Genomic DNA, 16,739 nt, shown 5'->3' with positions numbered 1-16,739 from the left:
TTATGATGCGTTCAAGCTCTGTTCAGTAAAAATAATTGAGTGAAGGTTAATTCTAACATTCTTGTAATGTGTGCATTTGGATCTTGTAAAATGTAGTTTTTGGGGTAAAAAACTAAATAAATACAGTTGTTTGAAGGAAAAATGTTTTAATGTTTTCACAACAACATAAAATAGATATTAGAGAGTAAATTGTGATTGATACGTATATAAATATATACACACACACACACATAGATAGATAGATAGATAGTATCTGAAAGAAGGTTGTATTAAAGAATGTTTCATAAAGTTGTGTGAGTGAATTTGTGCTTATTCAGAGGTAATGTAATGAAGGGCTTAATTCCTTTGAAACGGTTCAGCTACATTTTATAGTTAAGATTTCATAGTTTCCCTGACATAAAAGAGAAAATAAATAACAAAAACATAATAACAATATAAAAAGATTGGTATCAGCTAGTGGCCAAATTGTTTTATTAAACATTGGTGTCAGCCAAGAATTAAAAAAAATGGTGCATCCCTGTTGCCTACAGATTCTGCATACATATGCAGATATCTGTAAATAGAGCTAAGGGGAGAGGTAGAACCTAGAAGTCTCGGGGCAGGGAGCGTCATCTCTTGCTGCACTCACTTGAACTTGAGCATTAGGGTATATGTATTTTTTGATTTGACGGTGCAATGCTGGTGTGGCGGGGGGGCAAATCATTTTTTAAGGGTAGCAACTACCACCCCATGCCACCCTAGTAGATCTGGCCCTGCTTTATTTTTGGTGTGTGTGTGTGTGTGTGTGTGTGTGTGTGCATTTACAGTAGAGTAATGAGAGCATGATGGCACCTGGTGTGTTTGGGTATGTGCCTGAGTGATGCGTTTGCACCTCGATGAATTTGTGTGCGTGTGTGTGTGCGCGCGCGCGTGCGCACATGTGGTAATTGAGAAATCATACCCACACCTACAACACGTCTGTCTCCTACAAGAATCACTATTTCAGATTTTCCAAGCAATTAGGTGATTGAGAGAGCAAATCAGTTTCGTAATTAGACATGATTTGAAGCAGAAGAAAAACACATGAAGCAAACTCTGTCCCTTCACCTCTTCAGGGATACATTTTGGTTGGCGGATTCTGGAAATGCTGTAAAGGATACCTTTTAGCGAAAAGCCCAACACTTCAGCTCACTTCAGAAAGTCTGTTTTTTCCTCCCCAGTGGTTGTACACTCTAAAGTAACATTTTGCATGAAATTGAGCCTCCTGTCTGAGTTCAATTTGTGCTTTAAATTGTCAGGAGTGACATTTCATATTTCAAAATAGTTCTACATCTGTTCATTATTTAGTAATATGTGATAACTAAAAGTTTTGTTATTGTTAGACCAGAGCTGCAAATTTTCACATTACTCCCACGTTCCTCTTCTGGTTTTTAGACAGCACTAAATGTCACTAAAAGGGACCAACTATGGGACTTGACAATACACAAACTGCACTTTATTTACTGATGACTCATTAATAGTGTGATGGGGATTTGTGTACCATTGCACCAGCTCTCCTCATTAGCCTCTCTTAATAAAGCTGTGGCGCTGTATAGATTAGTCGTTCTTTACTGGTTTGGTTCACAGCTTCTTTAAGAGAAAAACAATCCATCCTTCCATCCCCAGACGTGAGGTAAAAACGCATAATGGGAGTCTCTGAAAAGGGCAGAGAGAAATCGTTGGCTTGTGTCAGACTGTTCCACCTGAGTGCTAATCGGACTGAGGCAAGAAACTACAAATATCACATCAGGTCAAAAGCAAAACAGCAATTATTTCATGAATAAATATAACTATTGACACAATATGGAAGGAGTATATTTTTCACGACCCCTTAATCACCTTGAGACCTTCAGAAGTCATCTTGCAGCCACCTTGGGGGGTCCCAGCCCTCGAATTGTGAATCACTGACATGGAAAATAGAAAGCCCATTACTGTTTTACACCTCTGACCTTCACCTCCTCTCCTTCTCCCCTCTATTGCAGCGGTACAATGTGGGAACCCAGCCACACCTGCTCATGGCCGTATTTCCCGTGTGGATGGCACAACCTTCTCCCACTCCATCGTGTATTCTTGTATGGAGGGCTATTTCCTCACCGGCTCTCCCACACGCCAGTGTCTGGCAAATGGCACGTGGTCTGGAACGGCCCCTAACTGCACAAGTGAGTTTTATATGCATGGAATACCAGAAACGCAACAGAGCACAATTCAGTGTTTCTTGGTTGATCACATTTAGCTCGGTCACACTTACCCCTACAGTGGCAGTCACAGAATTTGTTATTATAGCTTTAATAAATATGGAAAGAAACATAATGAGAGATAGGATGAGGAAGATTGGTGCATGGTGGTGCATCACTGCTGACCAATTACATGTCCATTTATGTCAGTCACAATAATTGTGTGCTGTTGTACAGTAGACTAAATTGGTCGTGCTGTTGTTGTTGTGTAAACGTGCAATTTATAGTGTAAAGCAGACAACCCCCTCTGAAAAGAATGGAGATAGACAGGGCTAAGGATGATTTCACTCCCTATTTCTGCCAAAGGGAGGCGCTCCAAATGATCAACAGTGGTGCTAAAATAGGGTATAAGATTTCAAATAGCACATAAATCTCTTTGAGCCCCCTCTCCCTGCAAAGCGTCAGAACTGTCAGGCAGTTTTTTATTGTCTGGATCTCAGTAAATGAGCCTTGCAGTAATTAAGAAGTATGCCAATCTATATTCAATTTGCACCAGGGTGACTATCAAACAAAATTACACATTGTTCTTCTCTCTGAAAATCACCATATTCCCTCTTCCTCATTCTTTTTGCTTGTTATTGAATCACAAGAAAAGATAAATGGTTTGGGCATAATTTTCAATTTTGGAATGAAATGAGTCTCTGGAGAAATATACACAGGGAAGGAGGGAGAAGGAGAGAAAGATTGAAAATTGGATTGAATAATAATGATCAAACATGCAGAAAGGCAGAAGAGCTTTCCTTGCCTCCTTCCCCCACTTTAAAGCCTGCTCATCACCAAACTTAGTGTTGCTATCCTCCTGTATGCCATCACTTCACATTACATTTCAGTGGTCAGTTCAGGGACATCAAAATGCCATCAACATCAACAAGATGCCGAATTGACTCAGTGTGCCTTCATTAAGGAGGCAATCATTTTCACGGTTCATGGGTAATCGATCATGTAGGTTACCAGATCAAAGTCACACAACATTCTCAAGGGGAGAGAGAAAAGTTCCCGTTTTATTTTTTTCCTCAACGCTCTTGATGTTTGATAAATGAAATTTATAGGGCATGTTATGGAATTAGCGAATTAGCAGAAGTGAAAGAGACTTGCTCAATGAAGTGTGAAGTAAAGCCAGAGAGCACTTTATAAAATAAACAGTAAACACTGATTATTCAGAAAGACTATTTGCCTTGTAACATGCTGAGATCCTGTTGATTTATATCTACATTTTTAGTATTCTCCTCGTCTCTACTCCATTCCTTTCCTCTCTCCTCTAGTTTAAAACACCAACACAGTCCTTGTCTGTGTGGGGTAAGAGGATGTAGGGTTGGAGGATATGATTAAATGAAGACATCGGAGGCAAAATGCCTATTACTGCATTTAAGAGTCAGATTTCTGCTGTAATATGATTCTTGAACATCATTTAAATGAGCAAAGCAGTGTCCTAAATCACAGTGGTGTCCTTGAATCTGAAATAATTAAATCAAAGCCTGACTAAAACTGAAATAAGTCTGAGTCTGTTTCCACACGACACATCATGTGGAGCTGTAAATGCTCCAGTGCTATGACAGAACAGGAAAAAACTCGATGATGCAGCATCATGTGTCACTGCCACACCTTATACGTGTTAGCACATCTAAAAAATATGATATAGCTGGGAATAAAGAGAGATGTGATTTCCGACCAACTGCATTTAAATGTACGTTTAACTGAGAGCAGGTTCCTGCAGTGCATGTGAACTCCTCTGATCTCCTGCCTAACCTCAGGTCTCCCAGTAACCTTTTTTTTCATCGGAGCAAGTAAATGTACAAAACGAAAAAGCAGTTGAAGTCAACAGCCCGCAGCTTCTCTACATTGTGCTGACTGACTGGGTTTTTCCACTCCTGCACTTAGACAGGCACACGTAAACATTTACATTCATGTACACACATACTTCTCTGTATCTCTCTGTCTCTCCTCTAGTAAGACCTCTTTTCCACATCTACAAGTGTTGCCAGTTGATATCAACTGAAATTTGTATCAGCTGTATTTTATTCATGCCAGTTGCTTCTGGCGTATGTTTGGAGAGACATATCATGCCTAATTCAAGATAGGGGTGGGCAATGTATTGAATACATATTCGATATACTCAAGTATCTCTTTTTGGGTTATATTGAAGATGACCATCATATAAAGATATTCCTTGCACATTTTAGCAGCTTATATAAACCAGGTCATGTTCATGTGCAGGGGACTGGCTTTACCTTTCACACACACACACACACACACACACACACACACACACACACACACACACACACACACACACACACACTCACACACACTCACACCTCTGACTGATCAATCACGTCCACCAGTTTAATTGTCCTGCGTTACCGTACATTCTAAGAAGAGGAAGATCCCAGAACAGGTCTATCACTTGGAGGTGGTTTGGTTTCAGGAAGGCATATGTGAAATAGGCTGCTCTCCTCTCCCACAACATGATTGCTGGTAAAGGTAGCAGTACCCTAAATCTGCTCCATCACCTAAAACATCACCCAGTGGAGATCGCTGCAGTCAAGCCAGCCCCCACTTGGAAAAAGACGGTCTATCCCCCATGTTGTTTTGCGGTATGTGAATGTACTAGGCATTATGGTAAGAGTGTGTCAGAACTGACCTTAAATTAGAAGTGCCCTTCTGGTGAAGGTGGTAGGTAAATTGACATTCATTTAATAAGTCAGTCAGTCTGTCTGTTAATAATGAATAAATATAAAAAACAAAATGAATAAATATTGAATAATAAATCAAACAAATGGGGCATCAGTAGCGTAGTGGATAGTGCCGGCGCCCCATATACAGAGGTGTTGCCTCGCTGCAGAGGTTGCGGGTTCGACACCGGCACGCAACCATTTGCTGCATGTCATCCCCCCACTCTCTCTCACTCCTCCATTTCACTCTCTCCTGTCAATTAAAGGCAAAAGCCAAATATATATATATATATATATACATACATATAAATCAAACAAATGATGATTAACAAAACAAAATAAACAATTTCAAGCATGTGAATAATAATAATAGTGTTCATAACACTAACTGAACACTACAAGTACCTGGGTGTGTTCATAGACAATAAACTGGATTGGACTAAGAACACTGAAGTCCTTTACAAGAAGGGACAGAGCCGCCTCTATTTTCTGAGGAGGCTCCGCTCCTTTAACATCTGCCGGACTATGCTGAGGATGTTTTATGAGTCTCTGGTGGCCAGTGCTATTCTGTTTGCTGTGGTTTGCTGGGGCAGCAGACTGAGAGTAGCCGATGCCAACAGACTCAACAAGCTGATCAGAAAGGCCAGTGACGTTGTGGGGGTGGAGCTGGACCCTTTGACAGCAGTGTCAGACAGGAGGATGCTGTCAAAGGTGCGGGCGATACTTCAGCATGGCTCTCACCCTCTCCACAACGCTCTGGTCGAACCTTCAGCCAGAGACTGATTGCTCCTAAATGCACCACTGAGCGCCACAGGAAGTCATTCTTACCTGTGGCCATTAAACTGTACAACTCCTCCCTTTGATGATCGGACTCATTTGGCTATTTATAAAACAAAACACACAATATAATTACTCATTCTTATTTCATTTATAACGCTACAACCATTTCATTGTATATTGTATATATTTCAGATTGTCTACTTTACTATTTTTATTATTTATTTTACTTTGTCTACTTTAATATTTTATTTTATGTTAATGTCTACTTTAATATTTTATTTTATTCTATTTTATTCTAATGTCTACTTTAATATTTTATTTTATTTTATTTTAATGTCTACTTTAATATTTATTTCATTGTCTATTTTAGTATCTTATTTATATCTTCATCTTTATCTCTTGTTTCCATTCATGCTGTATTTCTATTTCTACTTTGCACGGAGCATTGGAACAAAAACAATTTCCCCCCGGGGATTAATAAAGTATTCTGAATCTGAATCTGAATCTGAATAATAATCCAGTCTGACTTGAAAATGACAGTACACCACCTCAGAGTGTCACTGAGACAATATCAGGACATTCTGATCCTGTTCCCTCTAAATTCAGATTAGTTACTGGAAGGATCACACTGGTATGATCATATGCATCTTAGGATTGAATTAAGCAGTTGTTATTTTAGTGAAAATATTGGGATACATATTACATATTGCAGCATTAACAAAAAATATCAAGATGTTCTATTTAAGCCATGTCACCCAGCCGAATTTTAAGATTATGTGTAGTTGTCTTGGGGTCACGATGAACTGAAGAACTACAATGCAGAAAACAAAACATTCATACAGTCACCCAAAAATGCACATACACACATCAAACATATATTTTGTATATACAGTCTTTGGTTCCTGAGCCAGCTATGAATTATAGCTCTTTTGTTGTTGATGCAGATTTTGTCATACCTTTGTTATTAAACTTTTATGTCCGGCATTTATAAAATATGTACATGCCCAATATACAGCAATGTTCAAAATCAATTTAATTCAGGCTAGATTGTGGATAGAGGGGAATGTTTGGTCTGTCTTTGAATTCTTACATTTGTCTCTCCCAATTTGTTTTAATTTCTATTTACGGTATCATCCGTGGCAGACTACATCTGGGAGACCTGACTTGAATCAAGTATTTTTTCTATGTTTTTCAATGCATAATAATAATAATGATAATAAACTTCTTTAATTCAAGCAAATAATAACTGCGCTTTCCAGAAAAACGTTACTGGTTGTTTGACTTCAGCGAGTTAGCGAGTCCAAAGCATCTTCAAAGCATCTGACTGCAAACTGGGAATACACTAAGTAACAAGGATGTTTTTTTTGTTTTTGTTTTGTTTTTTTTGGGGGGGGGGGCGGTAAATTAGTATCTGCATGAATAGACACCACTTTAGGTGTGAGTGGGAAAACATGTTCTTGTAATATTTGGGTGAAGTGACCCAAAAAAACGGAGCTCACTACCCACAGGACCTAGAGTCTAAGAAATTAGAGAAGGCTGACAGGTTAGTTTATTTATTACACAAACACTTTGCCATTAAAGGTGGGCAGCAGTGCATATATAAAAGTGAAAGTAAAAATAATGGACTCCATTATGAGTCACTGTGTATCAAACACCAAATACATCCGTGGCAACTACTGTATAGTGCAATTCAATCATCTGACATAGATTACAGTACACAGGGTGCAGAAACCTCTGAGGAGGGTGTAGTGTGGAATTACTAAGCAGAAAACACACACAGCAAATAGCCATACAACCTTTGCCATCCATCACACATACATCAAGGTAATTCACTGTCTAAATGTCAGTGTTGTAGTTTTGTGCTTATTTTGAAAATAGACACATCTAGGATTAATTACGGAAGCAAGCAACAACATACTGCCATCAACTCCAAACCAGTTGGTGGCAAAGTGAAGACTCCTCTTCTTCTCTGTGCTCACAGCTAGCAGCTCTTTGATGTATCTTGTCAGGATACAAAGTTACTCTCACCCAGCAACGATAAATATGTCCAAGTGTTGAGGTCCTTGGCAGCAACTGAAGATAAACAAACAGAAATTAATTGAAGGGAGGAGGCGTTAGCAGGGACAGCCATATGCATCAAACTGGCTTCTTGTGTTAAGGTGAACAAGTCAGGAATGATTTTGTAATAAGTAGGCACAAATTAGGGCTGTAAGATTAAACAAGGGCTTATGAAAAGGCAATCAAATATAGGTTGGCAACTTACTATTCCATCAGATAGCACTAGGTTAAGACCTGACAATGTAGTGGGCCAACACTCAGCCATCTGTTTACTTTGGAGAAATCGTGCCATGAGAAGAAGCCAAGAATAGGCATATGAAAAGAAGAGACTAAACAAAATTGACTTGGGGAGAGACACTCCCCAGCATTATTATTATTTCCACTAGGAGCTCCCCTGGATTTAGACAAAAATGAACCAAAATCTCAATATGATATAAGCACAGTGTTGCATTTTAGAAAGGGAATATGTAAATAAAGCATAGTTATTACTGTAAGGATCACTGTACAGGCAGCTCTCACACTTCAGGGGCACAACACAACAGATGCTGTGTGATGATGCATTGATTGCCTGGTCATAGACTAATATGGCTACTGCTATATCATCAGCGTCTGTCAGTATTTCTTATCTTCACATAACTAAAAATTATATGCACTGAAAATCATTTTTAAGTTATTTTTATTACCCAGCGCGTGCATATCTAATTTTACAAAAAGCAGCATGAAAGCACAGAGCCATTATGCAAGATTATACATCGTTTTTACCTTAATAAAATAATGGGGGGGGGGGGGGGTGATTACCTCACCTTAGCTCTGTATCCAGGAATACCTCAAAGAAAAAAGTGGTGATTAAGAGGTATTACTTTTCTGAGTCTGTAAATTGTTTTTTTTGTTTGTTCGTTTGTTTTAGGAAAATCCTGCATGGTGTACTTTTAACATTTATTCTTTTTCTGTAACCACTTATGCTGTTAGGGGTCACAGGTATGCTGGAGCCTATCCCAGCTGACACTGGGCAAGGGGCGGGGTGCACCCTGGACAGGTTGCCAGACTATCACAGGGATAACACATAGAGGCAAACAACCATTCATACATTCAGACCTACAGACAATTTAAAGTCACCAATTAATTGTGGGAGGAAGCTGGAGAACCTGGAGAAAACCCCTTGTTGACATGGGGAAAACATACAAACTCCCCCACTCTTGGGTTCAAACCCCAGCCCTGGATTTGAACTGGGAACCCTCTTGCTGCACTGCAAAAACTCAATCTTACCAAGAATATTTGTCTTATTTCTAGTCAAAATCTGTCAGTGGAGCAAGTTTTTTTTTGCTTGTAATAAGAAAAAACTGACAGACACTGACAGATTTTTCTACTTATTTCAAGTGAAAATTTACTTGAAACAAGTGAAAATTGCCTAAAAACAAGTAACTTTTTAGGTGATGAGTCTTATTTTAAGTGTAATGAGATTTTTTTTTTGACTAGAAATGAGACATTTTGACTAGAAATAAGACAAATATTCTTGGTAAGATTTTGAGTGTTTGCAGTGTGTGAGGCGACAATGCTAATCACTGTATCGCTGTGCCACCCTGTACCTTTAACAATTGTACACTATTTTCAGCCGTTGTGAATCATTTGAACCAAATATTAAAAAGAAAATGAACTGTTACTGATGATCAGCATACAGTTAATTCTGGTGAGAAACCTACAATGTTGAGTGTCTTGTACCCTTTAACTTCATTATGTTGGACAGCATGCTTCTGTTCAGCAAATCATCAGGGTTATAATTATGAGCTGCTGGTGAATGATTGTGGGTCCCACTGATTCTTTACTGCTCTATTTGATGAGCCATTTTCATCACGCACAACTGTATTTGGCATGGCTGTTTGAAACTTTGGAAACAAATATGTGGCTGACAGGATAATTATTAATCACCACCCACCCTTCTCGCCTATAGTGTATGGAGAAAAAAAATAGTGCCCAGGGCCATGTTATGCCCTGGTGGCGCAAATGAACAAATGCAAAGATTAGGAAACCACCAACTTAACAAGAGGAAGCTAAAAATAGAAAATCTAGGGGGGAAAGCATTTCCTCCCCTGTGCTGATTTGATAATCCCTCACTACTCTTTCTTCACAATGCAAAGGGATGTAGGTCAGTTACATCAGACACTCTATTTTTATAATTTGATCTTCTATTTTTAATATATGGTAAATTTCATATTTAGTATGTATGCTGTCATCACCATTCACTATTTAGGATGATTTCTGATGCAGTTTATATGTGTTTGACCACCAATGACAGTGATCACCTGTGGGGACCCTGGCATTCCAGCGAATGGACTCAGATTTGGTGATGACATCACAGTTGGCCAGAACGTGACGTTCACGTGTCAGCCAGGGTATGTGATGATAGGAGGGGACAATGCCGTCACAAGGACCTGCACCACCAATGGCACCTGGAGTGGCACCATGCCAGCATGTCAAGGTAAGTACCACCCACAAATGCACACACACACATACGCTGCATCCAACACGTGCTGCACTACACAGTCAACCTTGATAACCATCAGACCGTGCTGTAACAACCTTGGCACGCTAGCACACTGTCACGTACAATATAAAGTACATGCTTACACCCCGAGATCTAATGAGATTTGCAACCAAGATGACACAGATCTTCCTATTTGGTCAGATAGCGTCATATAGTTGACTCCAGTGTGCTGATAACAGAAATACCAACAATACTTAAGGTTGAACATCTATGAGACTGACATTTATGTAAGTATAAACACACAGGCTGACCCATATAAACACAATATGCAATTCTGAATCTGTTCTTTTGAATTATGTCTAGTGCATCACTACATTACAAAAGTAGTACTGTATTTTAACAAGTCCCCAGATAAAAGATGGCATCACTCAGTTGGCTTTCATGGGGGGAAAAAAAAGAAAAAAATATTCTGCCTTTTTAGAGCCCTTGATCTGGGACACAGTGATTTCACCCACACCTGCATCTAGAGTTGCACCTGTGGTGGCACAGAGCCAAGGCTAAAAGTTCCTCTGACATCTGATGATGGATGGCCAACAAGTCCTCTTCATCACAACAAGGATCCCTCTAATTGTACTCCTACGGTTAATCATTTGCTTACTCCCTCAAAAAGTTTGTGCGCACTCTATAGGAGTGATTAACATCAAAGTTAGAAAATCCACTAAGAGGACTTAGTTGTTGTACGCCCATCAGCACTACATCATTCTATGATTTATGACGCTCTAGTGGAGGCATAGATTAGCATGTCTGCCATCGACACCCAAAAGTAAGTATTTCAGGGAAGATTAACTTGTGCAGCAAACAGTTCAAAAGTACACCGGGAAAAGAAGGAGCCCAAAAGGCAAATGGTGGCTTATTGTTGCTAAGGAACTGTTCCTAGGCTGCTGTCTCAGTTACAGAGAAGAAAGCTGGCGTTGTATTCGCCACTTGAGAAATAGGAAAGGACAAATGAACTGTGAGAGAAAAAGAGGCAGAGTGTGAGAGACGGACATGCACACAGACAAACATAACAACAGGTGGGAGAAATATGCAGACGAGTTACAGAAAGGCGCGCAATTACTAAAGATCTAATAGACACTGACACATTCTTCGGAGGGGAATGAGTATCGGAGAATGTAAAAACATGACGCCTGTTGATCTTTGTTCTTCTCATGTAATGGCTGTTTTTGTTTCGAGATATGCTGTATATAGATATTAAGTGTATCTAATGTTATTATTGACCAGAAGTAGTGGGCCATTGCCTCTTCTTAGCTCCACTCATAGCAAACTTTGGTTTTAAGCCACACACTTCTTGCCCTCCTCAGGCTCCCTGTAGGACCTTGCCTAGAAGTTAACAACATCCAAACTGACATTGATTTGTAATATTTCATGGGTGTGTTTCATTATTTACACTCTCTGTTCTGTGCTATGTTGAGGCTGTTGGATGAATCGATGGTCGCACAACTGTTGCCCAAGGCATTTTAAACTGCAAGAGAGAGAAAGAGAGCATGGGTGTGTATGTGCACGCATGTGTGTGTAACAGTGTGTGGAGCTCCTAACCTCCAAGCTCTAATCCTTGACAGCCACCGCAACAGCTCAGGCACTCGGCCTCGATGCCACTATGCTTGATGGGGGTGGTGTGGAGAGGAGCGAAACCCCAGAGCTTAGCCATCCTCATCACACTCACACCACCATGCATGCATACAATCACATGAGGGCATTACACAAGCGTCTCTCTCATGCATACATAGGCACACATGCTTCCACACCTTGACGTTTGCTCCTACCACTGCTGCCGCTGCTTGAGTGCTGTCAGATCGCACTGACCTGTATGCATTAGTCAGTGAGCCACAGGGTCCCTCCTGCCTCCTCACTTTCCCCGCTGCTTTCACTTTGCCAATAGTACTTATTTCTCTTATGGGGAAATGAATAAAAGAAAGGCAAGACAGAGGGGTTTGATTACTAAGTGTGTGCTTCATATTAATTTTTGTGATTCCTCAGTGTGGATGGATTATTAAGAGGGAGGCACAGATGTTTTATGCTTTATTTTCTCCTTGTCTTTGCTTGCTTCCTCTCCTTTGGTCTCTTTCTAAGACTATCTAGGACAAGCAATTGAACAGCTCGCTGGTAATCACGGCTTTTTTATCATCTCTCTCGCTGACAGCCTACGCAGCAAGAGGTCTTAGAAAAGGACTGAGCAAATTTTCTATTTTATTTTCTTGCATCTGAAACTAAAAACAATGCCCCTTCCAATGAGATCGGTTGCCTTTTTCTTTTGCATGATTGGGTTCAAGTTGAAGGTGCAGCGGTTCAGGCGGGGTGAGCTGTTTGAAATTGTCATGATGCGAGGCATCTGTCATCTTGTCATAGATTTGGATGATGTGCCACAGGGATGTGAGCCGATATTCCAGGAAGGGAGGGGTAAAGAGAGAGAAGGAAGGAAAGGGAGAGAGCGGGTTGAGACTAAAAAAAACAAAGAGGTTTTACGTGTGCCGACTCTGTGCATAATTTTAAACATTTTATGTGTGCGTCAGTGCTAGCCACACCGTTTGTGTGTGGTGTGCATACACACACTGCCGATGACACATCCTAAGCCTCGCCCGGCAAGGATTCTGTTTGAATCCCAGGTTTGGCGTGTTCAGCTAAGAGGCACTAATGCTGCTTAGAACTACTTAGGAAAATGGGGACACTCTTCGCTTCCTATTCGGTTCTGCCTGCCACCCATGCCTTTTTTTATTTTTATTTTTTCATTTATTTTAAGTAATTTCTGATGCAGTGCTTATAAGATTAGTAGGCCTACTCCTTTAAGCAGTGTAATTTGCCTACTCGCACATGTGCTCTCACACATTCTCCCCCCATCTGTCTTTTCCTCTTTCTTTCTCTCACATAGACACACTTTAAAGAGACTCACATACATATCCAAAAGAACTTTATGCTTTACACCATCCAGCTGGGCATTTTAGAGAGGTATTTCAGAATGAAGTGGCTTTTTTTTTTCTAGGGCTCCAGAGCAACAACATGAAAATCCCAAACTGAAGGCGCTCTTTACTAATTCATTAACATCAAAGAGAAACAATTTCTAGTGAACTTGTTTCTCCTTGAGAACTTGAGAAAGAAAATTATATTACCAAACAAAACATTAAAAAACAGATTGCAACATCAGTATGGTTTTCCCTTTTAACTTTAATTCACTATTCATCGTGGCCTGAATATCTTTCCAAATATAGTATACATCTAAATCATATGTATATGATGTATACTGCTGCTGCAACATGTCCATATGGAAATCTGTTTGGATCCACTGCCAGCCAAGAACAAAAGATAGTTCCACCTTGGAGAGAATGTGTGAATATCCCACAGTGGCTTGCTCCACATTTACTGTAAGTTGTGTGGAAAAGGGAAAATCTATCTAAATTCTACAAGGCAACAAAGTTGTCCATCATGATGTGCCTACCTTAAATCAACACTATCACAAGAAACCCACTCATTTTTAAATTTTACCATGACACAGTGTAAAAACTATCTTTAATCACCTGACCAGAGGCTTTCTGAATTGTGTAAATAAAATAAATAGAACTATCTAATCTAGTTTGTACAAAAGGAAGCTCCCATGCAGTGATGTATCAGTGTTAATTTTGCCAGCTATTTTATATTCAATTTTGAGATGTAATGTCTAAATCTGTTGGCTTTATTCTCTATGCATCATTAGTTTTTGTTTTTCATAGAATTTTTTTTCTGTTTTTCATAGAAATTTTTTTCTGTTTTTCATGGTAATTTTGTTTCTGTTTTTCGTGGTAATTTTGTTTCTGTTTTTCGTGTGGTTTTTTTTTTCAGGGTAATTTTTTCTGTTTTTCTGAGTATTTTTTTTCAGTTAAGAGAGCAATAGAACAACAGAGGCTTTCATTCCTTTCTTGAGAGCTCGATATAATGGAAGCAAACATGACCCGCTTGTAGATGGTAAGGTGCCTGCGTAAAGTCGACAAACTAATGATAACACCATCTATATGACTTAAAGACAGGAGTATCTCCCAGTGTCTCAAACCCAAAACAAAGTAAAACAGGATTAAACTAAACAAGCGGGTCATGTTTGCTTCCATTATATCGAGCTCTCAAAAAAGGAATGAAAGCGTCTGTTGTTCTATTGCTCTCTTAACTCAGAAAAAAAATACTCAGAAAAACAGAAAACAATTACCCTGAAAAACAAAACAAAAAATACCACGAAAAGCAGAAACAAAATTACCACGGAAAACAGAAAAAAAATTACACCGAAAAACAGAAAAAAAATTACCACGAAAATCAGAAAAAAAATTACACTGAAAAACAGAAAAATAAAAAAATTACTCTGAAAAACAGAAAAAAATACTCAATAAAACAGATTTTTTTTATTTGTCAGGTGAATGCAATACACTTCTGTATTAGTCCATGTGAATTTGACAAAAAAACAATTTAACCTCTTTCTGCATATCATCATTTATGAATAAGTTTACCATGTGTTTGAATATATATTTAGATTTAACTAAACTTTTGTGGTGGAGGACAGGGAGTTCCGGGTGCTCACAGCACAGGGGAAAGCCATATACTGTTCATCTGAACACTGTGATGACACAGAGCTGGTTTTAAACAGGCGGTTTCCCATTTAAAGGGGAACACCACCTAAATTAAGAATTCCAGTATGTTATTTCCATGGCCTGGGAAAGTTCAATCAATGTGATCATGAGCTACTGTCTCTTTAAACCTAGAAACCAGAGAAGTACGTCTCAAGCTTGTGATGTCCTCATGTTTGAAGTCTGGAGCTGCTCCATAGACAACGAATGAGTCAGATTTTGTTTTCTTTCTTTCTTTCTTTCTTTCTTTCTTTCTTTCTTTCTTTCTTTCCAAATGAGCTTTATTCTATTGTAGTGTTCTCAGTTATGAAACAGAAAATGTACCCATGTTCTCAAACCATTCCCTTGCCTGCTCTCAGTGACATCTACAATATATCTCTCAAATCATTATCTGTGGCACAATTTCAGTCTTTATACTTTATTTAAAAAATGAGATTTAATACTCTAGTTTTTAGATTTGGGAGTGAGCAGTTTGTTTCTAGTATATTTGGAATGTCTTAAACCATAGGAATAACGTATTCATTGAAAATGGGCATAGTACCCCTTTAATATACAGCGTAATAAATGATATGATATTGTAACGATCACTCCTACAGGTACTAATGGGTGAAATCACATGCTGTAGCTTTTAATGATTAAAATCAGTTTGATGTCTTCTGGCATGCAGTATGCCAAGTTGCTTGAATGTATTGATTCACTGTGCTCTCAGCATGTACAGTAGGAACAGTGCTGGTTTGGAGGTGAGTGGTGCTCTAGAATTTAAAAAAGAAAGTATTACGCATGAAGCTGACAGGAAGAAGTCAGTGATGAAAGTGTCCAGTGGTCAGGAAGTCTCAAATCTGTGCTCCAGATGGCAACTAGTCCAACTTGCCTTAGCAAGGTCTTTGTCTTTCTAATGATGCCTACGAAAACAGTGGGTGCGTGTCTCTATTCATGGTCCTGCCCAGCGCCAAGATGTCCATAGACTCTGCCTTCATGTTGCTAGATCTGTATGTTTTTGTCTTGTATTTGGTAAGTGAAAATGACTGTGATGTTGTTCTGCCAAAATGCTAAACCTTAACTTGAGAGCCATGGTGTTAACATGACAGTTTAAGTAACTGGATTTGTAAACTAAACATCTGATCTTGCCAGACAGTTGCGAGGTTTGGATAAAGCCTGACTTTGTTCAAGAGTTTCAGCATGCATGAGTATGTCTAAAAGAAAGAGACTTGGGGAAATGATGGGTGTTGTGGGAGGATAGTAATGCTATAAAACAACTGCTATAATTTATTCACATCCCTAAAACCCATATCCCATCTGCGTCCCCACGGGTTCATCTCCAAGTGTGTCAGAACAAACTCTGAGCTTTATTATGCATTCATTTATTACATTTGTTGAACAGAAAGTTTATGGCTTACACAGGCACAAGATGTCCCCTCATTTCTCGCAGAAATAATTCAGTATACTCCAAACAGAAATGGCAGAAAATCTCACACAGTCACAGTCAAAACACAGACCATTTCTCTGGGCTAAAGACCTAGTTTTCATTCTGTCATAATCCACATTATGTCGAATGGTGCATTTGTGCCACCTCTACTGCCACTTGATATCTGTAAAATAGCACTATAATGTGAAGCATGCAGTGCAATAATAGATTTGACAAAACATGTTCATGTTTAACCTGCATGAAAAGCTAACTCCAATCCTGTTGTGTCTCATAAAGAAGTGGTGCTTAGGCCCTCCGGGACATTGTATCATTTTGGATAGAAATGGGAAGATTAAAACCTGTAAGAATGACAATTTATTGGACAGAAAGTGGTTTCATTACAATGTTTAATACATTTTAACACCACTACTCCCTCTTGCCATTACCGCC

General features: G+C 39.2%; 1 protein-coding gene across 2 annotated transcripts in view; it reads left to right on the top strand.

Moving 5' to 3' along the window:
• LOC125892989 (CUB and sushi domain-containing protein 3-like) overlaps positions 1–16,739 on the top strand; it is a 264,617-nt gene that overhangs the window by 220,760 nt on the left and 27,118 nt on the right. For both annotated transcript variants that reach the window (XM_049583381.1, XM_049583380.1), the window contains exons 58-59: positions 2,001–2,177; positions 10,056–10,238. In XM_049583381.1, coding sequence (XP_049439338.1) covers positions 2,001–2,177; positions 10,056–10,238 — 360 coding nt within the window. The remainder of the gene's footprint in view (positions 1–2,000; positions 2,178–10,055; positions 10,239–16,739) is intronic.

This window comes from Epinephelus fuscoguttatus, linkage group LG8 (genome assembly GCF_011397635.1).
Source record: "Epinephelus fuscoguttatus linkage group LG8, E.fuscoguttatus.final_Chr_v1".
Lineage (NCBI taxonomy): Eukaryota > Metazoa > Chordata > Actinopteri > Perciformes > Serranidae > Epinephelus > Epinephelus fuscoguttatus.
The sequence above is the reverse complement of the archived record's forward strand: the minus strand, read 5'-3'. Positions and strand labels throughout refer to the sequence as shown.